The sequence below is a fragment of the Monodon monoceros genome, unplaced genomic scaffold (assembly GCF_005190385.1).
Source record: "Monodon monoceros isolate NGI ecotype Baffin Bay Population unplaced genomic scaffold, NGI_Narwhal_1 Super_Scaffold_18, whole genome shotgun sequence".
NCBI classification, from domain to species: domain Eukaryota; kingdom Metazoa; phylum Chordata; class Mammalia; order Artiodactyla; family Monodontidae; genus Monodon; species Monodon monoceros.
The window spans coordinates 137078581-137106539 of record NW_021703774.1 but is presented as its reverse complement, the minus strand read 5'-3'; the positions used below and the strand labels follow the sequence as shown (position 1 = coordinate 137106539).

The window sequence follows — 27959 nt, the reverse complement described above, 5'->3', positions numbered from 1 at the left end:
ATTCCTTTCTGAATTAGCAGCTTATTTTAGGACTAGATTTTTGTGCTGTTAGCTGGCCAGACTCTTAACTGGAATGCTATATACCTTTGTTTGGAATCAGATGAGGCTTATTCTTATTCTAAACCATATTTCAAACTATTGCTCACTGGTGACTGGATAAGAGGAATTTGTAACCTGCTTCCTTCTACAGTCCTGCAACTACACAGTATTTTCTCTCATTCACTCTTTTGCATGATTCAAAAGGCTGTCTTACTTTCCTGACCTGAGTTCCGTGCGTTGGAACATGCTGTTACCAGATACTAGCTTAGGCTAATGTGAGGAGGGTGGGTGGGAAATGGTGCCTGTTGAGGTCCAGTTCTACACTGGGCACCTCTCCAAGTTTTGTCTCATTCACAACAATCCTCTGTGATAGTTGAGTTTTTATGCACCCCATTTAACAGATGAGAAAGAGGAAGTTCAGGTTACTTTCCTGAGTAGATAGACACTGCTCATGCGGTTGCTGCCGATTCAAAGACTTGGGCTCTTCTGTGTTACTCTCCCTTTCAGGAAATGAGCACAACTTTGGGGCACATTTGTATTTAGCAGCAAGTCAACAATGTTATTGGTATGTGTCCATGCCCGTGGCTTAGTGACTTCTGAGTCTGGCCAGGCGTAGGCGCAGAAAGCTCAGGTCAGTTAAAGAATGACCACGTGGCTGTCTCTTCCCCTGCCTTGGTGCACAGAAGGAGGGCTCCTGAGACTAGTGTGCACATGTGCATATCAGCCGCTCAGTGTCGTCATCTTGCTCACTTCTGCTCGTGCTGTCCCCCTCAGGCTTCCTCTTTTTCGCCTCAAATGCCTATTGATCCTTCAGCTTTCAACTCCAGTGTTACCTGCCCATTTCCTGACCTTCCATGTCGTCCATCAGAGTTAATCGTTCCCTTCTCAGCACTCCTGAAAGCTATTTAATGCTCCATCAAAGATTTGCCTGCCACGTTACAGTTTACAAAAGGTTTTCACGGCAGTGATTTCATCTGGTTCTTAGAAGAACACTGTACATGAATAATAACTGACGTTCATTGAACATCAGGCGTTCTATTATTTGTTTAGTCCTCCCGACAGTTTCATTATAGATGAGGAGGCTGAGGCACACAGTGAGTAGCTGGCAGAGAGCTGGGCCTATTCGACCACTGCCAGGGTTTCCTTATTATCTCTGTTGTACAGAGGAAGAAACAGGGTAGTTGGGGCTGGTTCTTACAACCTCCTGTCATCTCTGGTGAGCACCTAATAACTGAGATGCAGAGGTCAGGCTTGAGTGCCAGCGATATAAAGGCCCAGAGGGGTCTGTTTTGTCCTTAGTTGATCCTTCTATTAGGGAGAGACAGGTATTCTCCAAAGCCAACCCGACGCCAGTGATTGTCTAGCCTGGGTGAGGAATGACGAAGGTAGCGGTAGGTGGCATAGTCAGCACCTTAGTGCCAGGCACCGTGCCAGTCATTCTATATCGATCATCGTCCTTGTGAGGAAACTGAAGCCTAGAGAGGTGAAATGTTGAGGGCAGGCGCGCTGCATGTTTTCCTTCTGGATCCTTCCCTGTAAGGTGTGCATCTCCCATGCTTAAGGTTCAAAGGAAGTCACTCGCCAACAAACCTAGGGGGCCGCTTCTCCCTGAAGGCAGCCATGCCTTCCAGCCGATCCCGGGTCGGGATGTTCTGAAACAACATACAGAGTATTAGTCTGTGGGAGCAGGACCAGAGGCCAGTACTCGCTCAAACTTGTTCAACGCATGACAAGGACAGAATCCAAGTCTTTCGCTGCCTCTGGACTCCGGTGTTGGGCCATGCAACAGTATGGGCCTCGATGGCTCCTTGGTCTCCTGGGGAAGACAGGCTGCCTCTTCAGCACCCGAGGCCTGTCACACTAGCCTCTCTTTGCACACAGTCTGCATGCCTCCAGAGAGCTCACAGTCTCGTGCAACAGTCTGAAATGAGGCTACTCAGTAGAGAAGATAGATTAGGCTTTGCGGTAAGAACTCTGGCTTTGAATCCTGGTGTGTAGTTGGTTCACACTACGTCCTACAAGTCCCAGGAACCCCTGTTTAGGAGTATTTTCGTTATTTGTTAACCTGGAGATTAATATTTTTGACTCACCCAGGAGTGAGGGGCTAAATAGGTCAGCCCCAGGTTTATTGCCCCACCATCGAACACACACAGCCTACAGGTGAAAACCAAGGCTTTGATGTCCCACTCCAGCCTGGCCTCTACAGTAGCCACTGGTACAGAGATCGCATAAGCTGCTATTCTTCTCTCTCCAGTTCCTCTGTGATTCTCTGGGCACCCAAGTAGAGCAGGACACACCACCATTAGATGGCTGAGGAAACAGTCCCAGAGAGGAGCAGCGTGGCTCCCCTGGGATCACCCCAGGCTAACTGAGGAAGGAATGGCACAAAGACTGACTCTCTGGGTTGGGAGGAACCTACTGAATTGGTCATATAGTACTTAAGGCCGCCCACTCTGGCCCGGCCTCTGCTACAAGCATGCAGGACTGGTGGCAGACACATACCTGGGCATAGCATATCCCTTCAATGGCCATCCCTGATGCAATGTCCACCTGCAAGGAAGAAGTTGTGCGTGGATCAGCCTGACCTTGCCCATCCCCATCAGCACTGGGCGCCAGCTAGCCCTACTTCCTACACCACTTCTTACTGATTATGGATTCTTCCAGCAAAGAATTATTGAGGCTTACTGTATGCCAGCCCATATGAAGAGAGATGAGATGATAAGGAATCCCCTACCCGGAGAGGGAATACCATTCATAACAGTGGTGAAACAGTGCTGGGACGAATGCGGGCTGTGAGAACAGTGGGGAGGATTACACATAGCCTGTAGAGCTGAGGAGGGTGTGCCTGAGCTGTGCTTGCACAGCCAGTGTTCCCTCCTTGCCGTCTGGCTGCCTCCTCATGCCTCCTGTCACTCCTATTAGTGAACTTTGCTGGCTTCCCATTGCCCTGAGGACTAAGGCCTTTATGACTTGGCCCCTGGCAACTTCCCAGCCTGTACTGCCCAGTACTTGCTATTACTACCACTTACAAGCACTAAGAGAAGTACCTTTCACAACAGGGGTTATTTTCCCTACTATACAGCTGAAGAATCGGAGGCATAGAAAGGTGGAATGATTTGTCTTAGGGCACAACAGTATGTGGAAAAGCAGGTCTTTGAACCCAGATGGTCCAGCACCAGAGCCTATGCCCCTAACCTCCATGCTATGTTGTCTCACTCGTCCCTTCGTCCTGTCAAGTTGCTTATTTATACACCTCTGTGTTTTTCCTCACACTTTTCCCTATTTTTTGGAATTCTCATCCACCCTAAGCCCCAGTTCTAGAAAACTTTCTCCAACTCAGCACTGTCCAATACCGTAGCCACATGGACAGTGCAGCTCTAACCTCTCCAGGGTGTCTGCTTGGTACCCTTGACCCTTTATTAGTGATTTGTGTCTGTCCCCCTCCCCACCTTGGGGGCAGTGACCATATTTGACTCATTTCTGTGTCCCAATTCAGGTCTAGGTTCAGTGTGTGATGAATGAATGAATAAGCTGATATCTAGGATGGGTTAGCTGCAGCCAAGGCACCACACCTGAGCCCGGTCCACGAGGCCACATTACTGACCACCAACACAAACCCGAGAACATGGACTGGGAGCCACGCAGACCTGGGTTCTTGTTACTCCCTTGTTCTGTGACCCTGGATAAGTCTTACCCTTTCTGAACCTCAATTTCCTTCTCTCTCCAAGGGAGAGAGATGAGGATAAAATGTCATTTGGAATGTCACCTGGCCAAACTTCATTTTGTAGGTAGGTAAAAGCAAGGCACAAAGAGAGAGGTCAGACTCAAAGTCTGTTAGAAGAGTCCAGTTCCCGAGGTCTTTCCAGCTGTGCTGTCCATCTGTTTGCCATGAAAGCACCACCTCCCAGCCGCCCCACTGACTTCAGTGGGGCCCAGGTTCCAACCCAAAACCCTCTCACCTCTGTTCCTCGGTCAATGGCTACTTTGCCCAGCCGCACAGCAATGGGGGCCTAGGGAAAAGAAGAAGCCTGGTTGAGGAGGGGATCAGTGCTCATAGTTAGGCACACAGCTCCACGGTGGGGGAAGAGGTCTGCACAGAGATCCAGCTGTTCTACTGACAGTATTAAGTTTCGTAAGTTTTAGTACCTGCTACTTCTCAGCAGATGTTCCTTTTCTATAATGGAGGAAGCCTAACTGATCCCTGACCCTCCCAATCCTGACCATCTGGGGTTCTTGCCATTTAATCCATCCCTCCAGCATGTACAACATTTTCCAAATACTTTCCCACCCACAGACTTCTCTAATGGTCAGATGGTGCTACCCATCCTTCCAGGATGGTGCCATGTTTAATCGAGGCTCAGGGTGGTGAAGCACTTGGCCACGTTTGTCCAGTGAGTCAGTGGTGAAGCTTAGATCTGATTCCCAGTCACCTTTCCCACTGCTGCTCCCTTCCTCTACCCCTCTCATCTCAAGCCTCTCCTGCAAGCAAGTTTTCCCCCAGTAGGGTGAAAAACGGTCAAGATTAGGAACTTGGGCTTTGGAGTCTGACAGGCCTGGGTTGAAATCCTGAGGGGGCATTTTGCAAGAGCATCCAAGTGGCCATCTTTGCCTCACTGGCCTTGCTTCCAGTTAGCTTGTGCCACAGCAGGCCTGGCACTCCATCCCCAGCCCCACTTCCAGGCAAGGAGTGCTTCTGCCTCCTATATTATTTGAAGTTTTTGTATTTGTATTATTTGAAGTTTTTCTTTATCAGAAAAAGAATGATTTAAAAAGTCTGTTAGCATAGAAGCCATAAATAAAAAAGCTAGCTACATAAAAATGAAGGACTTCAGACTGTGAAAAATACCACAAATAAAAGACAAAAATCAAAAACTGGGAAAATATATTTGTGATACTGTGACAGAAGAATTTCCGTAACAAAAAGCTGGTATAATGTTTTTTTAACATTCACAACAGTATGAAAAGTTAGTTCACAGAAAAGAAATACAGGCACAAGGTATGCTCAGCTTTAGTTTTAAAAATCAGAACAGTGAGGTGCTCCTTTTCACCTCAGACGAGGTAAATTGTAAAGTGTTGGTAATGCCCATTATAGCCGAGGTTTAGGAAACAGGTATTTGCATACATAATGGATAGGAGAGTAAATTGGTACAATGCTTCGGGAAGGCAGTTTGACAAGAACTGGCAAATTAGATGCACATGCTCTTTCATGTTGTACCTCCATGTAGGCATCTACTTCCAGAAGTACACTAAGATGTACAAAGTTATTCACTCCAGCTATTTTTCAGGAGCATAAAGATGTAAGCAACATGATGTTCCTCATTAGAGTACTGGTTAAATGATGGCACATCCATACCATGAATGAAAAAGTGTGCAGCTGTTTAAAAGAATGGGGTTGATAAGTATGTGCTGAAATGGGAAACTCCAAGGTAGTAGGTAAAAAAGAAAGGTGCATACTGGTTTGTATATTATTCCGTTTGTGTAAAAGGTGTTAGTAGGATGTGCCTTTGGGGAGAAGGGTCAAGAGAATGGAGAACTTCACTTTTTTGTTTTATACTTTTCCATACTGTTTGAATTCTTTTCTATGCATATTTTAATTTCATGTTTTTTAAATGTGTGTTAGAATTGGATTAGCCTCTAAAGGTGTGTTCCTTGTCCCCTAAACCATCCTAAAAAGAATTTAGAGTCATTTAGATATGTGTGCATAATTTATATTGTACATACAATGAATATTTCTGGAAGAGTGTGCAAACTATTAACAGTGGTCATCTCTGGGGAGAGGGATTGGGGAGTTGAGCGATGTTTTGGTGACCAGCTCTCCCGGTTTGCCAGTGACTGAAGGGTTATTAGGACATGGGACTTTCACGTTGAACCTGGACAGCCCCAGGTAAACAGGGTCACCCTACTTTTGATTTTTACTTTATGTCCTTCTTATTCTTCTGTTCTGTTTGATTTGCTTGTCATGAATATATGTTATTTAACTACTGATTTCTCATCACAGAACATTAAAAACTACATAGCTATGTTGTACTGTGTTGAAAACACACATTTATGTTTCTGAGTGTGTGTATGTATGTGTGTGTGTATGTGTATATATATATATATATATATATATACACACATATATATATGTAGTTGACCCTTGAACAGCCCAGGGGTTACGGGTACCGACCATCCATGCAGTGGAAAATCTGCGTATAACTTTACAGCCAGCCCTCCCTATAAAGGGTTCTGCATCCGCGAACTCAACCAACCTCAGATCGTGTAGTACTGTAGTATGTATTTAGCTGAAAAAAATCCATGTATAAGTGAACCTGCACAGTTCAAACCTGTGTTGTTCAAGGGTGCACTGTGTGTGTGTGTGTGTGTGTGTGTGTATGAATTATTAGAAATATGATTGATCATTTCATGTTATTTGGAAATGAGAACAGTGAGTCACACTGGCCACAGTATGTTCCATCCCTTTGTTGTTCAAGTGGAAAACGTAGCCAAATCCATATTCAAAGGATAAGGTATGTTTATTATTTAAAGGGAAGATCTGAGTGTTAAGTTGTGGACCTTGTGTTTATTGACAGTTTTTTCTGGGCTCTAATCTCTGCAGCCACTTGACTCCTTAGTCTTAGTAGTTTGTCCGCTAGAGGGCAGCCATCTACCACACCACCCTTTGTGCTCACCCCATCCAAGAACCCTTTCATCCTTGGCACCCAGTTACTCAGCTGGAAGTTAAAGATTCATTTTTCAGGTTGCATCAAAATGTCCTAGCATTTGCATTAGTGATTTTAGTACTAATTTTTGGTATGCTCGTGTTTTGGTATACAAAGCTGCTTTTAAATACTGAAATACTAGTAATTATATTAGTAGAATACCGTTATTTCAATCTACTGAAAAATCTGAAGCCTGAATCATCTTGAGATAAGCTCAAAGACCCAGTTATTTAGTTGATGCAAAAAGATAAGCCCTGTAGTCTACAAGTCTTGCTGGATAGGCCCCCTCTGGAAGTGTAATTAGCTACTATCCTGAGTGATTCAGAGTTTTGTATTAGTTCAGAGACTTTCTGACCAACTATAACAGAAACATGACAGCATTAAAATTAACAGCATCAGACTCTCCATTTATATGTGATGAAACTATCAATAAAAAGAAGACAAAAGAAATGCTTTCTTTTAAACCAAATTCACTATCAGCTTTTTATAGTCCCTGCCCTCAAAGAAGACCTCAAAGTTATAAAAAGAGGCAGGATTATTTAAGGAAGACAGTGGTTTTTTTCCCAAAATAAAATACCTCTTTTTTACTCTTCATGATTAATTCAAATACTTTTCTCTGTTAATAATATTAAAATGATAGAGTATGGGTAACAGTTTTATAGGCTTATATTTTAACTTCGTTTTGTAACGTCTGTAATTTTTTGTATTTGAAATGCATTATTTAGTTTGTTTTTTTAAAAAATCGTACACGTTCTGCACTCTTTAAAATAAAATACCAGTTTTTTTATTATGCAGCGTTAATGCCAAAATACCAGTTACTGTTTTTCTTTCTGGTATTGCAGTCACTTTCTTTGACCTTGATGAACGGTCACTTAACCTTTCTGGGTCTGTTATAGCATAGATACAATGGGGATAATCAGCTCAACTGGATTGTTCTAATAGTTGGGACACTATTAAAGTACCTTGGATTGTGTCGGAGGGATGAGATGCGCCGTATGGGCTAAGTCAGTATTATAAATTAGCAAAACCTAGCTCCATTTCAGCTGCTTGCATATCTGCAGAAACTTGGGACCTCCCTCTGGGTCCTCTTAGAGGAGTGAGAAGCCAGCAGAGCCTCTCAGGTACTTGGAGATTACATGTAGGCAGGGCCTAAACCTACTCCCTGGGTCTCTAAACCTTTTGGGAGACTATGCTCATAGGCTATTTGAGGATTTTAAAAAATGCATGGAGCTTAACACGTCCTACATGATGTATTTCAGGCACTTTTCCACCATGTAGTATGGCCGGAAAGTTGAGCTGGTAGTTCTTTATCTGCTTTAGAATCTTGCTTTTTCAATTTTGGGGACATTTTAATGCAGTACTGTCCAATACAGTAGCCAGTAGCCACATGTGGCTATTGGCATTTGAAATGTGGCAAGTGTAATTGAGAAACATTTTAATTTTAATTTAAATAACGTGGCTGCCTTAGTGGACAGCACAGGTAGAGGATGCTTCCGTCATCTCAGGAAGTTCTGTTTTACAGTGCTGTTCTGAGGATTTTCAAGCCTATTTGATTCCAGTCCCTCAGAACTTAATTTTTATTTTAACTTAAAATCTGATTTCATTTACTGGATGGCTGAATGGATGCTAAAACTCCAAAGAGGGTTAATTTTATAAATCTGGGTAAATGGATCTTATGTGGCTGCACGAGACGCCGTTGCCCCCTGGCCCCTCCACACGTGCATCCCGTATGGCACAGGCCCTCCTGTGCTGGGTGATCACCAAACCTGGGGCAGGATCTCCTGGGCCAGTGCTCGTGCCCGGTGGTAGGCGGCGTTGCCCTCCTCATTCTGGGCCACAGCATGGTTCACCAGCCCCAGAGCCTGGGCCTGGGCCCCGCTCAGTCGTCGGCCTGTGAAGATGAGCTCCTTCGCCAGGGCCACCCCCAGGCATCGAGGCAGCCTCTGAGTCCCTCCTGCCAGAATGGAGTAGGGGTGGTGAATCTGCATGGGAAGTGGGAGGCCAGAGAAGGCCCAGGCTGGGAGTCAGCCAGGACCTCTCAGAAGAGCAAACTCAGGTTGGCAGGGCAGAGCCCAGAACATAGGGCAAAAGAGGAAAGTAGGGAATTATGCTGGACAGACTGGAGTTGAACAGGTAAAGAAGGATGGACGCTGTGGGTTGAGGTTACCTGCTCCTGGGAGGAGTCCTCGGGTGGTCTCAGTCAGCCCCATGACAGCTGAGGAAGCTGCTTAAACAAAACAGAATGAAGCCCCAACCAACCCTACCTTCCAGCGCCAATCCCCAAGGAGAAGAGATACCGCCTGTGGGCTCTGCTCACTCCTCCAGCCAGCCACTTCCCTCGTGGTGTGGCCACAGCCAGACTCCCCCAGATGCTGCCTTTGGAAGAGCCCTAGCCTGGAAGCCAGCAGGCCCAGGCACTCATCCTACCTCCCCTACTCAACCAGGCAAGTCTCTTACCCTTTCTGAGCCTCATGGGTGGGAAGAAGACGACTACCCCTCTTTTGCCTACTCCAGAGAGCTGCTAAGGATCGAGTGAGGTAATGGTGCTTGGAACAAGGAAGGGGTTCCTAGAAGGTGCCCAACACCTATTTGTAAGTCAATGGATTCTCTGTCTCACGCATCCTTAGCTCAGGTTTGGCCTAGAGTGTCACTGACTCCCGCTCCCACCAGTTATTTTTCCCAGCTTTTTGTCAGCCTGAAAATTTCCTGTATTCCGGTCCACGTCCTCTTTCCCCAGTTCTGCTTCCTCTGACAAGCCCTCCTTGAGGTGTCCCACCACACAGGCTTCTCCTGAATTCCCTCAGCACAGGCCGCTGGAACCATGCAGTACGGGAGGGAGGAGTTGATGTTCACCCTCCTATCCACCAAACCCTGCAAGTTAGTTGCCCTAAACATAGGCAGGTGAGAAGCAGATCCGGGGCTGTGACCTGACCTGGTATTTTGATGCCTTCTCTTCGATACGCATCTTGTAGATATAAGCTCCCTCTATGCCTGGGGTTACACATTTTAAAAAAATGTTATTCCTGGGTGGCGGGAGAAAGCAATGAGGGGAAGAGAGTAGCACCGTGGTGGCACTCAGACTTCTCGGATTGCCTCCAAGAGGGGTGCACCTAACCACCAAGACAGGAAGGTTAAAAAGTGATCGATTATCTTCATCCTCCCCTCCCTCCACTCTTCAAAGCTCAATTTCTCTGAACTAGTAACGCAGACCTTTTTGGGTGCCAGTGAACCAGAGGGCAGTGTTCTTGCCCAGGCATGTTTGTGATTAGCTGGGCAGGTGACAGACCGCCCCCACAGCTCACCTTTGCTCAAAACGTGATTGAAAAAGCTGGCTTGGACAGAACTGGAAGGTTGAACAGTTAGTCTCTGTCCCCAGCCTTCCCTCTCTGTGTTCTTTTTGCTGTCATGTTAGCAGTTGCTCTCGGGTTGGTGGGAGCAGTCCTAAGCGGAGGGCAGCTGACTGAGAAGGATGGGTACTGCCGCAGTCGGGCCAGGCCAGGAGGGGAACCAGCTGCTGCCTGAATTCTCTGTCTCCCACCTTGCCTTTAGTTCTGTGGCTGCTTGGAAAGCCAAGAGCAGTGGCTGACTGCAGAATCCCCAGAATTAGCCTGTTTCACTCTTCCTTCCCCACCCTACCCCACCTCTCCCCGTGCCCAGTACCTGCCACTCGGAGGTCACAGGCCAGGGCCAGTTCCAGGCCTCCACCTAAGGCAAACCCATCCATAGCTGCAATGGTGGGCGCAGGGAAGGCTGCTGTGGAGATGAAGAAAGGCTCAGCCTGCGAGGCCCTGGCAGGACCAGGACAGTGTCTCAGGGAGGGGAGGAGCTAACTGGTTGGGACAGAGGGCTTCATTGGTCCCAGGTTTGGGGACCTTACCTGGTACCTCAGCCAGGTTACCTTAGAAGTTGGTTTTCCCACTGGGGAGAGTTGTGCGATCAGCTGGGGATCGGGAGTGGGGAGATGGGCAGGGTAATCTCCTGCTGGCCTCCCTGGGACCAGCCTTTTTGCACTCCCTTCTCATTCTGTGTGCCAAGCCCCATACTGAGTGCTGGGAACACAACTGAATCAGACGTGGGGAAGGCAGACGTGTAAACAGGCAATGATGACCCAGGGAATCAGTGCTCTGATAAAGGAAGCTTGGAGGATGGATCAGGGACAGCTTCCTGGAGGAGGAGGCACTGGTGGTCTTAAAGAACGAGTAGAAAGTTCAGATGGCAAAGGAGGGATATTCCAGGCAAAAGAACAGCCATTGTCAAAGCCTGAAAGCATGCTTGGTGAAACCTGATTCTGAAAAGGCCAGGCTTGCACCCTGAGGGCACAGGGGTTGGGGGTCATAACGAGCAGGGCACAAAGGCTGAGAAGCCAGGGCTCCCTCTGAGAGAAATGCCCTCTGAACCCTTGCACACCCTCCCCCTTGTAGAATTCCTTGTTCCCTGCCCCTGCCCCACCCCCCCAAATCATCTGTCTCTCCACAGAGCTCACAACAGAAACTGTTCTGTCTTTAGAGTAGAGTGGTGGGTGGGGTGAGGCTGGGACCAGCAGGGCCCCGGAATGCCCTCCTCCTCCGCACTCCAGGACCCTCACCAATCTCATTCATCAGGCCTCGGAGCCGCTGGACAAAGACCCCCACCTCCGCCTCACTCATCTGCTCCCGCTCCTTCAGGTCTGCACCTGCAGATGCAAGGGTGACAGCCCGTTACTGCCTCCCAGGCTGTCAAAGGATCCAGCAAAGGAAATCTGCAGAGAAGCAGCCAGAGAGGAAAGAGAAACACCGGGAAAACATGGTTAGGGAAGCCGGGGGCGGGGAGCAGTGGTGGTCAAAAAAAGGAGAGATGCAACAACAACAAAAAGATAGACTGGATTTCATCAAAATTAAAAACTTTTGTGCATCAAAGGACACTATCAAAGAGAGCAAAGACAACCCACGAATGGAAGAAAATACTGGCAAATCATATAACTGGTGAGGAATTGATATCTAGGATATATAAAGACTTCCTACAACTAAAAACAAAAACAAAACCCACAAAGGACAAAGGACTTGAATAGATATTTCTCCAAAGACGATAAGTCAGTAAGCACAGGAAAAGATGCTCAACATCATTAGTCATTAGGGAAATGCAAATAAAAACCACAATGAGATACCCCTTTACACACATTAGGATGGCGATTATAAGCAACAACAACAAAAACAAAGAAGTGTTGGCATGGATGTGGAGAACACTGATGCATTGCTAGTGGGAATGTAAAATGATGCAGCTGTTGTGGAAAATATTTTGGTGGCTCCTCAAAGAGTTAAACATAGGATTACTGTATGGTCCAACAATTCTAGTCCTAAGTGTATACCCCAAAGAACTGAAGGCAAGGACTCACACAGGTAACTTGCACACCAATGTTCATAGCAGTATTAATCACAATAGCCTAAAGGTATAAACAAACCCAGGTCTATCAACAGATGGATAAACAAAATAAATGTGGAAAATAAATATATATATATAAAATGGAATATTCATTTTTAAAAAGGATAGAAATTCTGCAATATGCTACAACATGGATGAACATGAAGGACATTATGCTAAGTGAAATAAGCCAGACATGAAAGGACAAATATATGATTCCACTTGTATGAGGTACCTAGAATAGGCAAATTCGTAAAGATAGAAAGTAGAACAGAGGTTACCGGGGGTTGGGCGAATGGGGAGGAATTGCTTAATGGGTATAAAGTTTATTTGGGATGAGGAAAATTTTCTGGAAATGGACAGTGGTAATTGTTGAATAACCTTTTGAATGTACTTAATGCCACTGAATTTTACACTTAAAAATGATTAAAGTGTAAATTTTTGTGTAATATATATATTTGACAATTCAAAAACTATGTTAAATAGTAATAAAATAAAAATTTGTTATTTTTTTCCAGTTTTATTGAGAAATAATTGACATACATCACTGTATAATTATTTTTTTTAACAGAAGGGGTTGGTGGGGTCCAAGGAGGCTGAGAGGTCAAGTAAGATGAGAACTGAGTGCAGGGCCCAGTGGCATGGAGGTGGGCAGGGACCTTGGTGAGAGTAGTGACAATGGAGGCGTCATCAAAGGCCAGATGGCAGGGGCCTGAGGCGGGAGTAAGGGGTGAATATAGTCTTCGCAAGTCTTAGATTATCCGAAAGTCAGTTGGGAGAGCCCTTGGAAGTCTTTGATTAGTTCCAGCCCCTCAGTGAGAGATGGGGAAACTGAGGCCCAGAGAGGGACAGGGACTAGCCCAGGGTTCCAGAGCAAGTCAGGGGCAGATTCAGACCTGCAGCTCCCCTACTTCCCTGTCCTTAGCTGGGATAGTGAGGAGTGGGGCTAACAGAGGCATGAAGTGACCATGATAGAAGAGGTCAGACAGAGGTGGAGCCAGAGGAAGAGGCCAGGGGAGGAGGAGGGCCTCAGCCAGGGCAGCGGAGTCAGGCAGACTGGTCCACATACTTATCCTGCCATGGCAGACCCCGAGCTGGTCGCCGTGATCTGGACAGCTGAGACCTAGGGACTGAGCCAAATCTCCTTGAAAACTCCTAAGCATCACGCTCCTCCCACCCTAGCCTTCCACAGCTTCTTCCAGCCTCCCCAGTGCCAGTTCTTAGCTCAGCTCAGCTCTCATTCATTTGCTTGTTGTGGGCCTGGGATGCGGCATTTCTCATCTTTGAAATGAAGTGCGTGGCGAGGACTAAATGGTGCAGAGACATTGAAGAGTTTTTTTGACGGACTGAGATCTCGTAGGTGGGCAAAGGGGCACAGAGTCGCACCTTGGCCACAGACCTGGTGAATGTCTTTGGACTCAGCTTCCTCATTTCCTCAGTGAAGGGTCAGAACAGTGCGTGGTGCAGCAGGAAGAACAAGGATTTGGGGGTCAGAGAGGCCAAGTTCAAACTGAATTCTTACTATCTGTGTAACCCTAGGCAAGGAATTTTACTGCTGAGCTCACATCTCTAAAATGGGAATAATGAGTCCTGTGCTGGAGCTGACCTAAGGACCCCACCCCCCACAAATGCCCTGCAGGCCGGGGTGAGCCCTGCTGAGCCGTGGCATAGGGCCTGGAAAGGAAACTCACCTGCACAGAATACACCCTTCACTCCACTTCTGAAGATCAGGACACGCACTTGCCGGTCCTCCCGCAGCTGGGCCAGAGCTTCCAGCAGCTGCAGAGGAGACTCCATCAGATACCTCCCAACCCAGCCCCAGCCCACCCTCGTGCCCACCCTTTCTCACCTCACTAACGAAGACGTTCCCCAGGGCATTGCGGGCGCTTGGTCTGTTCATCAAAATCTCAGTGATTCCTGCAGGGGACAGGACAGCCTTGGGTGAGCCAGCTGCCCTGCTCACTCCTGGGCTGGGGCCTGGGATCTGGGCAGCCTCTACCCTCGATGAGCAGTGTAACTTGGGGCAAGTCTCACACACCCAGGCCTCAGTTTTCCCAACCATAAAATGGGGAGAATAACTCTTGCCCTTTCTGCCTCACAGAAGAAGTAGAAGGGCTTGTGAACCTTGGAGCAACATGGGGAGAGGGACAAGAATGACTGCCACAGTGGTTCCTGCCTGCTTCTGCCATTGTGAGACACACACACACCACACACCCCTTCTTCAATTTCACGTCTCTCTCCATCATTCTCTTCTCCATAGCTGGACTTCTTCCTCTTGAGCTGAATGAGTTATAATAATATCACCACCCAGAAACCTCCTCGTGTGCTCTGACTCGTTCATTGTTCCCTCCTCCCCCCAAAAGTAACAACTCTCTTGACTTTTATGGTGATCACTTCCATGCATTTCTTTAGTTTTATCACACAAATGTGCATCTCTAGACTTCAAAGTTTAGACTTGCTAATTTTCAAAAATAGTGATGTGTCTTTTAAAAGCTTGTTAAAATCCTCAGGTTCTGCCTTTAGTCCTGTCTTTCCCTCAAAAGTTGTTTGTTGGGACTTCCCTGGTGGTCCAGTGGTAAGGAATCCGCCTTCCAATTTAGGTGACACGGGTTCAATCCCTGGTCGGGGAGCTAAGATCCCACATGCCACGGGGCAACTAAGCCAGCATGCCACAACTACTGAGCTTGTGAGCCTCAACCAGAGAGCCCGCGTGCCCCAAACTACAGAGCCCACACGCCCTGGAGCCTTCGCGCCACAACTTGAGAGAAAACCCTTGCGCCACAACTAGAGAGAAGTCTGTGCACCACAACGAAGAGCCCGCGCCGCAATGAAGATCCCGGGTGCCACAGCTAAGACCCGATGCAGCCAAAAATAAAAATAAAACAAAAATAATAACAATAAGGAAAAAACCAGAAGTTATTTATTAAAGAACCTGGGGCATTTGACCTGTAAGGTGTCCTGCAGCGTGGAATTCACTGATTGGACACTCATGGGGCAAGTGACCCGGTTCCTCTGTCACAGGAATTTAGCAGCTAATCCAGAGGCTTGAGCACACTCACATTCCATCCCCTTTGGCAAGAGAATAACGTTTGCCCTACCCGTGTGATATTCTTTCACCCGCAACAGTCAAGCTTCTTGAAAGGGTTTTCTGTACTCAATCACTTTCTTGCCTTCCATTCACTTAAGCCTTCTCCAATCTAGCTCCCACCCCGTCACTCAGCAGAAACCATTCTCACCAAAGTGACCAATGTAACCACATCACTAACCAAGGGACATGTTTCCATCCTGGTCCCAGGCTCCACAACGGTTAACTCTGCTGACAATACACATGCTCTTCCTTGAACATTTTCTGCCCCGGCTTTTTTTTTTTTTTTAATAGATTTAGTTTTTTCAGAGCAGTTTAGGTTCACAGGAAAATGGAGTGGAAAATGCAGAGATTTCCTGTAAATCCCCTGCCCACTGCACATGCATGGTCTCCCCCACTATTAACATCCCCACCAGAGTGGGATATTTGTTACAAAAGATTAACCTACATGGAAACGTCATTATCACCCAACATCCATAGTTTACATTAGGGTTCACTCTTAGTGTTGTACATCCAGTGGGTTTTGACAGATGTGTAGTAACATATATCTGCCTTGCGGCCCCATGTTCTCCTGGTCTTCCTCCTACCTCTCAGATGATGTCTCCGCACTTTTCTAGGTTTTCTTAATTCATTTATTCAACATATATCTATAATAAGTAAGTCCTGGGAATGTAATGTACAGCATGTGACTTTAGTTAACAATACTGTATATTTGAAAGTTGCTAAGAGAGTACATCTTAAAAGTTCCCATCACAGGACTTCCCTGGTGGCGCAGTGGTTAAGAATCCACCTGCCAATGCAGGGGACACGGGTTCGAACCCTGATCGGGAAGATCCCACATGCTGTGGAGCAACTAAGTCCGTGCACCACAACTACTGAGCCTGCGCTCTAGAGCCCGTGAGCCACAAATACTGAGCCTGTGTACCTCAACTACTGAAGCCCGTGTGCCTAGAGCCGGTGCTCCACAACAAGAGAAGCCACCGCAATGAGAAGCCCATGCACCGCAACGAAGAGTAGCCCTCGCTCGCTGCAACTAGAGAGAAAGCCCGTGCGCAGCAACGAAGACCCAATGCAGCCAAAAATAAATAAAGTAAAATTACTTAAAAAAGAACAGTTCCCATCACATACAAAAAAATGTAACTATGTGTGGTGATGGATCTTAACTAGACTTACTGTGGTGATTATTTCACAATGTATACAAATATCGAACTTTGTTGTACATCTGAAACAAATATGTCAATTATATTTCAATTAAAAAGCCCCAACTCGGGCTTTCATGGTGGCGCAGTGGTTGAGAGTCCGCCTGCTGATGCAGGGGACACGGGTTCGTGCCCTGGTCCGGGAAGATCCCACATGCCGCGGAGCGGCTGGGCCTGTGAGCCATGGCCGCTGAGCCTGCGCGTCCGGAGCCTGTGCTCCGCAATGGGAGAGGCCACAACAGTGAGAGGCCCACGTACCACACACACACAAAAAAAGCCCCAACTCTTACAAAAAGGTAACTCCATGAAAGAAAGAAGACATACAAATGGCCAATAAGCACATGAAAAGATGTTTAATTTTATTAGTATCAAATAAATAAGAGTTTAAGAAAAGCATAGCACCCAGTACAACGACTAAAACTAAGAAGACTGAAAATAAAAACCAACTATTGGCTATGAAAAAAACCCCTTACATACCTATTGAACAACTATGATACAATAATAAATTGTGGGAGTTATAAGTTATGTAACAGCCCCTGTCTTCAAGGTGCTTACAGCCTAATACAAGTAAATGATAACGTGAGGTCATAAGTAAAGTAAGTACATGAAGTACTATAGGATTACAGATGGCAGCTCATAGATGGAAGCATTTGAGCAAGGTGAGAATAGGTAAAAATTTTCATTTGAAGAGTGAGGTATGATGGGAAAAATACTACTAAGAGACTACTCAATTTTTTAAAAAAATTATTGAAGTATAGTTGATTTACAATGTGTTAATTTCTACCGTACAGCAAAGTGATTCAGATATATATATGTGTGTGTGTGTATATATATATTCTTTTTCCTATTCTTTTCCATTATGTTTTATCACAGGATATTGAATATAGTTCCCTGTGCTATACAGTAGGGCCTTGTTTATCCATTCTATATATAATAGTTTGCATCTGCTAACCCCGAACTCCCAATCCATCCCTCCCCCTCCCCCCCCTTGGCAATCACAAGTCTGTTCTCTATGAGACTACTCAATATTTTAGTGTTGAAGTTCCTGAAAGGTCAATCCAAGATCTCTTTATTCAGTCATTTGTACAATTATGAATTTAACACATGTTGGCTTCTGTACCAGACACTGATGTCAGAGGCCAGAGCAGACCCAGTCCCTCTCCTCTTAGATCTTACAGTCTACAGAGGAGACAGACATTCAACCAATAATTACTATTTGTGATGAGAACATGGAGGGAAAAAGGACAAGGAGGTGAGTGGTATAGAGTGGGCAGAGGGGGCCCCTAGTGTAGAAGATGAGCAGTGACTTCCCAGAGGAAGAAATGACCTTTCAGCTGAGAGCTGAGGAACGAATGGGAGTCAGCCAGGCAAAAGTGTGTGTGTGTGTGTGTGTGTGTGTGTGTGTGTGTGTGCGCGCGCGCGCCGCGCGTGTTGGTGGGGAAAAGCCCATTTCAGACAGAGGGAGTGCTACAGATGAGGGCCCTGAGTATAGCAGAGCAGGGTACTATAGGGTTTGTAGAGCTGGGCCTCTTAATGTTTTTTGGCTGGGCCTGAGAATTAAACCAACATAAAACAGATTAAGAGGAGAAAAGCACACAAATTTGTATAAGTTTTACGTAACATGAGAGCCCTCAAAAGGAAATGAAAACCCCCAGAAACGGTAGAACCTACATGCTTTTATAGTAGGCTGAAGAAGGAATGTCAGTTGTGGAAGAGCTAACTATGTGGGAGGCTAAAGGAAGATAAGGCCTGTTTGTACACAGCTGTCTGTTTGCACAGAATTCTCTTGGCTTCAACTCCCTGTTGAAGAATGTCTCTTTTCTCCAGGTTCAGGGAGGGTATCTTTCACATGGGAGTTTTTATCTCCTGTTTTCAGTAAGCAAAGGGGAGATTAGAATGCCCTTCTTGCATCTGCTGTTTTTTTCAAGTGCCTTTAGCTCAAAAAAAAAAAAATCCCTATACCAATGTGGCATATTTTTTTGCGGGGGGGGACATTGTGCCACCTTTTAGTGTCTTCCAGAACTGGAGGAGTTCAGAGCAAAGGGAGAGCAGCGTGAGGCAAGGCAGAAGAGTCAGGAGGGCTGCACTTGCTCATCTGCCCCTCTCCTTCACGCCTCCCGTGTGCCTACCTCCTGTACACTCAGGACTGCCCTGCGCACCCGGCCAGCTCTCCTCTGAGCTCAGAGCCTGAATATCCAGCTGCCCACTTGACATCTAGACCAACATGTCAAGAAATGATCACGCTTTCTCCTGCTCCTTTGGTGAGCGAATGACATATCAACTCAGAGTTCTGTCATGTTGCCTCCGTCTTCCTCACCCTTGAAGTTTACTTAGTCTCCCAAGCAGCCAATTCAACCTCTTAGATCTCATACCTATCAGCTCACATCCCTCCCTGCAGCCACTGACCTGGTGGGCTCTTTCTTCTATTACGTGGATCCCTCAACTGGCCCTCTGCCCTCAGTCTTGCCTCCCCTTCCCCCTCCACTTTCGTTCCCTCATCTGGGTCACAGTCGTCTTTCTTACCCAAATCTGACCATATTCTTCCCTTCCCTTTTCATCAAAATTAAGTCTAAATCCTTAATACCACCCCAAAGACCCCCTACAATCTGGCTCTTGCATCTCACTCTGGCCTCAACTCACCTGCCAAATCTGGGTCAGGTGTGGGGAAGAGAGAACAGCTCTGGGCAGGGGCTCAAATACTCTTATGCCTTCTTGGCCGTTTCCCATCCTGTAAAGTGTCAGGATGGACTAGAGGAGTGTTTACCAATCCTCTGGGCTTCAAAGCCCCCTTATTATTTTCTCTCAGTGTGTTTAGCTTTGAAGAACAAACAGGATTTATTAAGATAGCATTCTCAGTGTGAGTTGATCTGAGACACAGAGAAGGGCCAATGAAAGTTTCAGGGCTCTCAAGGGACAGGGTTTCCAGCCACAGTTAGAGAACTGTGGTCCAGGACAGAGAACCGTAACATGCAGGCTAGGTGGGCTTCTTTAGCCTCCCCAGAAACCTTCATAGAGTTCTTTGAGCCCAGCAGGCCTGGAGGTCCCACTGAGGAACTCAGATGTCCCAAAGATCCTCTCCAGATGAGAAAATGCTGCAACTTTGAGGAAGGGAAACTGGTGGATACAGAGAAACCACATCAGAAGGGTTGAGGAGAACGGTCTAGGTCCAAGGTCATTGTGGCAGACAGACCTTAGAGTGGCCCCCATGTTCACATCCTGCATAATTCCCTTCCCTTGAATGTGGACAGGACCTGTGAATTGCTTCTAACCAAGAAAATACAGGTAAGGTCATAAAATATCACTTGTAAGATTAGGTCTAATTATATGGCAAAGGTAATGAGATTTACTTCTGTGATTAGGTTATGATGTATATAAGACTCTATATTACTAGCATACACTAGAGAAACTAGTGGACCTATGGAGAGGGTTGTGTGGTAAGGTACTGTGGTCAGCCTCTAGGAGCTAAGAGTGGCCCCCTGGCCAAGAGCGAGAAAACAGGACTTCAGTACTACAACCACAGGAGATGAATTCTGCCAACAGCGTGAGGAACTTAGAAGCAGACCTCTCCCCAGTTGAGCCTATGATGATACCACAGCCCCCAGCAGCTCCTGGATTGCAGCCTGCTAAAACCCTGAAGCAGAGAACCCAGCTAAATTGTGCCTGGACTTCTGACCTACGGAAACTATGAGAAAATAAATGTGTGTTATTTTAAGCATAGAGCTTGTGGTAATTTGTTACATGGCAATAGAAAACTAATACAGTCACAGCGTCTTGGGATTGACAGAAACTTTCCTCTCTTTTTGCTTTCCTGTTCTGTCTTTCCTTTTCCTCTGGCTGACTCTCTCCCACATTTCATCTCTATTTCCCTCTTTCAGAATGTAAATGTGGTGCTTGGCTCAAGTCACAGCTCAGTCACATACCAGCTTCATGGCCTTGGGCAAATTACTTTACCCTTCTGACCTTCACTTTCCCGATCTGTAAATAGAAATGCTAAAAAGGTTGTAATGAAGATTAAAAGAGATAATGCCCACAAGTGCTTAAACATAGTTTGTGGGTATTGTGAGTGGGGAAGATGCACAGAAGCTGGGGAAAGTCTAGGGCCCCATATGAGCTGAGAAATCTAAGCTGGGAGCCCTGAGGAGCCAGACAGGGTGTCTTTGGCTTTAATTCATTCACCTGACAATGTGCAAGTTGTACTACCACATGCCAGGCCCCAGAGAAATAGAGAGGACTGAGCCATGGTCCCTGACTTCTTAGTTGAGCCCCTATTCTGGGAACCTTGACCTTGCTGGGCCCCAGTAGTGCACTGCACCCTCTCTACTCTTACCAGAACCCCCCCATACCACTGGCTGATGATTTGATTTCCTTAGCAGATGACCTAGAGTCACATCTGACGGGATGGTCTGAATCACCAGGTGATGTGGGTGGGAGTCAACAGAAACTACTGGAAGATAGTATAGAGACCAATTGGTTTAACAATCCCTTACTATATAGAAGGGGAAACTGAGGCCCAGAAAAGAAGAGAATTTGCCAAAGTTAATAGTTGGACCCAGCTAGCAATTGTCACTCTCAAAGAGCTAACAACTGATGAGGGAGACAAGTCCAGACACAAGGGATGTAAAAGGAAAATGGTGGGGGGGGGGTGTAATTCCAGAAGGATTTACAAAGGTAGAGAGGAAAGAAGAGGACCCAAGTCAGGGGCATAGTTAGAACAAAACACTGAGGTGGGACAGCTTGAAATGAACAAACACATGGGTAGAAGAGATAAGGTGACAATGTCAGGTTGTGGTGGAGAAACTTGAACATCCAGCTAAGGAGCTGGAGTAGAGCCATAAGGAAGAGTGAAGAGTGGTTAACAAGAGTTAACCAAGAGTGGGTTAACAATCCCATTTTCAAGGACAACAGGCACAACGTGACTATGCTCTGGTGACATCATGCCGAGTGGAAGGCAGAACGGGTGGCTTCTAATGGGGTGGTTGGGTGGTTCTCCTGTGTGTGGGTTGGTGGGGTGGTTCTTCTGTGTGTGGGTCCCCTCCTCATGCCTCCTCCACTGCTTCTCCTCGATTTCCTTATCTCATTCCTTCCATATGCCCTCTGGGAGGGGCAGAGGCTTCATCTCCTGATGCTTGTTATTTGTGGATAAAAAATTCCCCTTTTTTACAAGTGAGCCCTAAGGTCTATGACCCGTGGTAATTTTTTAACTAATGTACAAGTCTGTGTTTTGAGTCACTGAATTACCAGAAGAGGTAGTGATGACCTAATAGTTGAGAATACAGGTTTTGAAATCAGAGCTGGTTCAAATTGCTTAACCTCTCTATTCCTCAGGTTCTTAATCTGTAAAGTTGGGAGAATAACTATAATTATTTCAAGGCAAGCGCCATTACCAGTTTGGCAGTGAACTAAGCATGAGAGTAAGGGGTATTGTCTAACACCAGCAATCCCACATGGCCAGAGAATTCTCACCAAGTGATGTAATCGGACACTGGAAGCCCCTACATGTCCATCAAAAGTGGGGGATGCACACTAGGGAGTAGTATACAACAGCAGGGAGCAAGGAACAGATTTATATGGCAAAGCAGCTCTTCAAAACTTAGTATTAAGTGGGAAAAAGGAAGAAACATGAGATGTCTAGAATAGTGCCTTCTGTGTAAATTAAAACTCGCACACAAACAATGCTACATAAAGTGCAGGGAAGGTTAGAGGGGTTGGACTGGGGAGAAAGTAAAGACAAGAGAAGGACCTTGCCCTGATGGTAACAGGCAGCAGACTGTGGAGTGTGAATAACACCACTGAATGCAAAGTTCAACCACCGCCCCCCAGCACCACCCCCGCAAATAAAACTACCCCCAAACAGAAACCAAACAAAATAAAACCAACCAACCGAACAAACAAAACCCAACAGTGCTCAATCAATATGCTCTTAAGTTTGCTCATCAGATAATGCCAATATGACAAGCAGTTCACAATTGCTTTCTTCTTGCTTTTCACTAGAAGTTAAGATTTTTTTAAGGGTTAAAAATTATAATATGTAATCAAAGCTACTAAAGTGACAAGGGAAGCATTTCAGTGTGTAAAGCAAGTAGGATATTTGTTGTCAGCAAGTAAATATATAAAGACTGGAGATATTTTGTTGTTGTTGTTAAAAAAAAAAAAGAGGAAAATAATTTTGTCCTAGAGCTGATTGTTTACGGATGGGAGAAAATGGGACAAGTTAATATGGATCCAAGGGGTGATAAAAGGTTTGCGAAAAAGGAACTTTGAGAATAGAATTTTGTATGTTGTTAAGACTAAGACTAGATTAAATTTAATTAGGTAAATAAATTTTGTGATTAACAGTAAGCTGGTACCAGTTGAAATTTGGTTCTCTCTCTCTGTTAAGAGAACAAAGTTTTGGGCTTCCCTGGTGGCGCAGTGGTTAATAATCTGTCTGCCATTGCAGGGAACATGAGTTCAAGCCCTGGTCCAGGAAGATCCCACATGCCGCGGAGCAACTAAGCCTGTGTGCCACAACTACTGAGCCCACGTGCTGCAACTACTGAAGCCCGTGCACAATGAAGAGTAGCCCCTGCTCGTAGCAACAAAGACCCAACACAGCTAAAAATAAATAAATAAATAAAAAGAGAACAAAGTTTTCTTGGAATGCTGCTTCTGATAATAGACTGTGTGAATTTCTTTGCATTTAAGTGATTTATATTTGTTTTTAAAATCTTTTGTTACTTTGTTAAAGTAAATATTATTTCACAATGATCTGTGAAGATTATGGCACATGTAGATAAAGTTCATTCTGCTTCTACAAAGATTAACCCCTCATTGTCAGACTTTTGCCAGTGGTCCTAGACCACTTATGGCAGTGGTCTACTCCTAAGTCAGAGAATTTAAGATGGATAAACAGGGGCTTCCTTGGTGGTGCAGTGGTTAAGAATCTGCCTGACAACGTGGGGGACACGGGTTCGAGCCCTGGTCCGGGAAGATCACACATGCCGCAGAACAACTAAGCCTGTGCGCCACAACTACTGAGCCTGTGCTCTAGAGCCTGCAAGCCACAACTACTGAGCCTGCGTGCCTAGAGCCCCTGCTCCACAACAAAGAGAAGCCACCGCAATGAGAAGCCCGCGCTCAGCAACGAAGAGTAGCCCCCGCTCACTGCAACTAGAGAAAGCCTGTGCCCAGCAACGAAGACCCAATGCAGCCAAAAATAAAATAAATTTATTAAAAAATAAATAAATAAAATGGATAAACAATGACTGTAAATTAAACAGGGCTATGGGAAATCCAAGATGGCCACTTGGCTCTTCCCGGCTCCCTGACAAGCCTCATTTTTTAATTTGATGGGTTAAAGCCTTCCTTGGCTGGAGGGTTAATGCCCTCACAATGAGAAAAATAAAAGATTAAAAATGTGTTTTCTGGGTCTTCCCTGGTGGTACAGTGGTTAAGAATCCGCCTGCCAATGCAGGGCATACGGGTTTGATCCCTGGTCTGGGAAGATCCCACATGCCGTGGATCAACTAAGCCTGTGCGCCACAAGTCCACACGCTCTAGAGCCCGCATGTCGCAACTACTGAGTTTGTGTGCTGCAACTGCTGAAGCCTGCACGCCTAGACCCTGTGCTCCGCGACGAGAGAAGCCACTGCAATAAGAAGCCCACGCATTGCAATGAAGAGTAGCCCCCGCTCACCACAACTAGAGAAAGCCCATGTGCAGCAACAAAGACCCAATGCGGCCAAAAAAAAAGAAAAAGTGTTTTCCACTTGCGGTATACTTTCTACAATCTCCAGTGGTCAAGACACCCACTTCACTGGATAAATCATACAAGCCTTAACAAAAACTTCACAAACTTCTTAAAACTATCACCATCGGGGCTCCCCTGGTGGCGCAGTGGTTGAGGGTCCGCCTGCTGATGCAGGGGACACAGGTTCGTGTCCCGGTCCGGAAAGATCCCACATGCCGCGGAGCGGCTAGGCCCGTGAGCCATGGCCGCTGAGCCTGTGCGTCTGGAGCCTGTGCTCCGCAACGGGAGAGGCCACAACAGTGAGAGGCCCGCGTACCGCAAAAAAAGAAAAGAAAAAAAAACCAAAAAACTATCACTGTCATTAGCATTCTCAATCATCAGGCAAGGTTAACAAAATTAATAGAAGAACTGGACTCACAACAAAAATTAATTACATGGGATTAAATGAACTGCTAAATATGATTATAATTCTTTTATTACTTTTTGTCTGACATATTGCTAGCTTTTAATCTTTATTTTTCAGATATAAAGAATTCTTTTTCTCAAGCTACTTATGGTTTACAACAATTTGGTAATTTACACCTGTGGGTAAAATTAAAACATTTTTCTTTTCTTTCTTCCTGGTCCCTTCAGCAATTGGAGACCGTTGGGTTCTGAGCAGCCTTATCAAAATTGTTATTTCTTACATTACCAGATATGTGACTGAGCCTCTGATAAAATGATAGTCCCATATAAGATCAATGATTGTAACGGTATAACTCTAGGTATGGGAAAAAGCAACAAGAGGGAATATTTTCCTGGACCATAAGAGACTAGACTAGTCTCAAGTGGTGCAGAGACTTTTGGGTACTACTAACGAGGCCTAGTCCAGTAACAACGCATTGGGTGGCCTATCAGCGGAGGAAATAAACATTCCTAGCGCTGTGGGACAAAATGGACATGAAATGCCCCCCAAACCATGGTCAAATTTATGGCCATGAAGGGGCCCTGCCGACGGGAAACTGGCACTTGCCATCTGCCTCAACAAAGATTAAATCAGGAGCTGCTGCAGCTGCTGACCTTCAACACCCCCCGAAAGGAGCTCAGGGTGGAGAGCAGGGATCAGGCACTCTGCGCTCCGGGAAAAACTGGCAGAACAGGCCTTCAGATAGTTAGATATTTTCAGGTAAGGATTTTTATAAGCCCCAATTCTTGCATCTTCTCATACCTAGAGAAACACTAAAAATTATTAATGGTGACAACTACTTTGGTTTATATGTTAATACCGCATCAAAAGTTAAAACCTACTGGCTACAAGTCTCCTCGAAGTGCCAGGTCTAGACTGGGATTCAGGCTTATTCTCCGGAAAAATAAAAGAGACCTATTTTGTCTATTAATGTTCAGGTTGTCATTCTTCCAACTACTTCTGAGTCTGTTACACCTACATCAATCACACTGGGCTAATAAAAGAGAACATCAAAAGATATATGACCATGCTAACGCTTCATTCCTTTGGACAGGGTAACCTAAGTGCTGACTATATCTGGACCACAGTTAGGAATGCTACCAAATGTATCCTGGTTCTTACTCCTGCTTGGGCCTCTGGTTACAATAATTCTTTTACTGTGGCTCCTGCCTTTTTTTTTTTTTTTTTTTGCGGTTTGTGGGCCTTTCACTGTTGTGGCCTCTTCCGTTGCGGAGCACAGGCTCCGGACGCGCAGGCTCAGTGGCCATGGCTCACGGGCCCAGCCGCTCTGCGGCATGTGGGATCCTCCCGGACCGGGGCATGAACCTGTGTCCCCTGCATCGGCAGGTGGACTCTCAACCACTGCGCCACCAGGGAAGCCCGCTCCTGCCTTTTTAATCTACTTGTTAAGTTTGTATTTTCCAGATTACAATAGTTTCACATCAAGATGACGGTGACGCAGAGATTCCAGCCACTCCTCGGAACAGATCTTGCCGGAATAACAACAGAAGTCGCCCTGGGACCCCTTAGTGAGGTAGGGCGAGAGCTCTGTGACCCCACCTAGGTAGGGTCTACAATCCCCTTTCCAGCCTGCAGAAGCTACAGAAGACAGACCATTGCCCTTCATCCTCCCAATAAAGATTTCTTAGGGGTTCACGTCTCTCAGGGGGGATTTGAGGTAGCTCAAAGCTCCTGGGCCAGACAGCTGGCGTTTGTCAAGTGGAGTAAAACTGAAGCTTTGTTCTCACCCAGACAATCCAAGGACAAAGCTAGTGGCAGAAGCTGAGCTCTGCTGGAAGAAAGAGATAAGATGACCACTCCTGAGGTCAAGGAAAACTTCCCTGTCTACACATGGGCAGGAAGGCTCCGTGGGGGTCAAAAAGGGAGGAGGTGCCACCCCATAATAAGTGTGGACATGCGCCCACAGGCCTCTGGTGGGATCCATCTTAGCAAAAAGTTGCGCACGCGTGTTGGGGAGGGCCCTAGGGCAGGTCAGGTGTGGAAAAGAAACAAGATAATTGGCCAAATGTAAACAAAGACCTGGAAGGACTGTCCTATATAAGTAATTTAAATCACCTCTTTACTGTGCTCCTCATTAGAGGAAGCCCATACTCTTTCTCTCTGTGTATTTCTGCCTAGCTTCTGACTTAAACTGCTTCTCTGTGTGCGCTCCCATGTAGTGCTGTGTCTCTAATAATAAACTTTGTACATGTTTTTACAGTTTTTGCCTCCTTGAAACATTCTTGCTTTCAAAGGGGGGAAAGAGCCAGGGCCATTTTGCTTCTAGCCTCTAACCGCTCGCTGGTGGTCTACTGGCTAGGATTCCTGGTTTTCATCCAGGTACCCAGGTCCGATTACTGGGCAGGGAACTAAGATCTCTTCAAGACCGTTCACTGCTGTCTCCGAGATTCAGTCTGCTCCGGGGCAGTGGGCGCATTGGTCATGGGTCCCGCCCCGGCAGTAGTGCCAGGCGCCGGGCGGGCCTCGGACAGCCCGCCAGCGCTCGCCCCAGCCGCCTCCCGGGCCTCCCAGGACAGAGCACTTACCTTGGTCTGGACCCGCCAGAGCGCACACTTGGATCTCGCGGTTTGCGGCCGCGAGATTGGCGGCGCAGCCACGGGCCTCAAGGGGCCTCCGGGGGCTCGGAAGGCGCAGGGCGCTGGTCAGGGCGCGCAGCATTCGGACCAGTCTGGGAAGGTGCCTCTCGGCCCCTCCACCACCCCCTCCTCTCCGGCTGAAAGCTTGCCGCTCAGCCCCAGGCCTTCGTAAACCGCGCCGCCTATGGGCCGAGAGGCCGGCGCGGCTCTCTGAGGCTCTTGGAGACCGGAAGACCTGGGTAGGAGAAAGCCCAGCTCTGCTGTGTGATTTTGGACAAGGCTGCCAACCCCTCTAAGCGTCAATCTGTAAAGCGCGGATATAAAAGTGACTAGTGTCAAAGATAAAGAAAGCCGGACACTAAGGTAGTGAGAACAGATTTTAATCGTTAATATACTATTGCAAAAGGGAAGTGTCCAGCGTGACACAGAACTCAACTTGTATTTGTACAGAGGTGACTGGGAGTTTTACAGGGAGAATGAAGGATTAGGGAGGTGGGTGAGCGGGGACTATGTACAGTCGGGGAAGTAAAACTTACAAAATGCGCGGAGGGGGTTAGTCCACACGAAACCGTTCTAGGTTTGCTAACTGGCGCTTATGCAAGCTTAGGCTCCCACAGAGACTGGAAGACAGGAGCCCTACCTTCAGGTGTTGGCTGGAACAAACAGTAAATTCTTTCAGCAGCCTTGAGTTTTCTCAGGGAGGCACTTTAAATGGGGCTAGAATCATCCTAGGGATGTGGCCTTGAGCTGTTAGAAACTATGTTAGT

The 27959-nt window shown here is 46.4% G+C and overlaps 1 protein-coding gene across 1 annotated transcript; it reads right to left on the bottom strand.

Moving 5' to 3' along the window:
• Positions 1-1058: 1058 nt before the first annotated feature.
• On the bottom strand, positions 1059-27663 carry ECHDC2 (enoyl-CoA hydratase domain containing 2). The gene is made up of 10 exons (XM_029228114.1): positions 27142-27663; positions 13987-14054; positions 13829-13916; positions 11326-11412; positions 10401-10493; positions 8908-8964; positions 8507-8694; positions 3999-4049; positions 2542-2589; positions 1059-1691 (listed from the first exon to the last, which is right to left on the bottom strand). The coding sequence occupies exons 1-10, from the start codon at positions 27272-27274 to the stop codon at positions 1614-1616; spliced, it is 891 nt and encodes a 296-aa protein (XP_029083947.1). The 5' UTR covers positions 27275-27663; the 3' UTR covers positions 1059-1613.
• Between the last annotated feature and the right edge of the window lie 296 nt (positions 27664-27959).

Bases quoted from the DNA above. Each gene is read 5' to 3' on its own strand.
- ECHDC2 (XM_029228114.1), bottom strand. From the start codon at position 27,274: ATGCTGCGCGCCCTGACCAGCGCCCTGCGCCTTCCGAGCCCCCGGAGG. The intron at 10,494-11,325 runs GTGAGGGTCCTG...TCATCTCCACAG, and splicing joins AGGCCTGATGAATGAGATTG to CAGCCTTCCCTGCGCCCACC. The intron at 4,050-8,506 runs GTTTGGTGATCA...TCTTTTCCCTAG, and splicing joins CCCAGGAGATCCTGCCCCAG to GCCCCCATTGCTGTGCGGCT.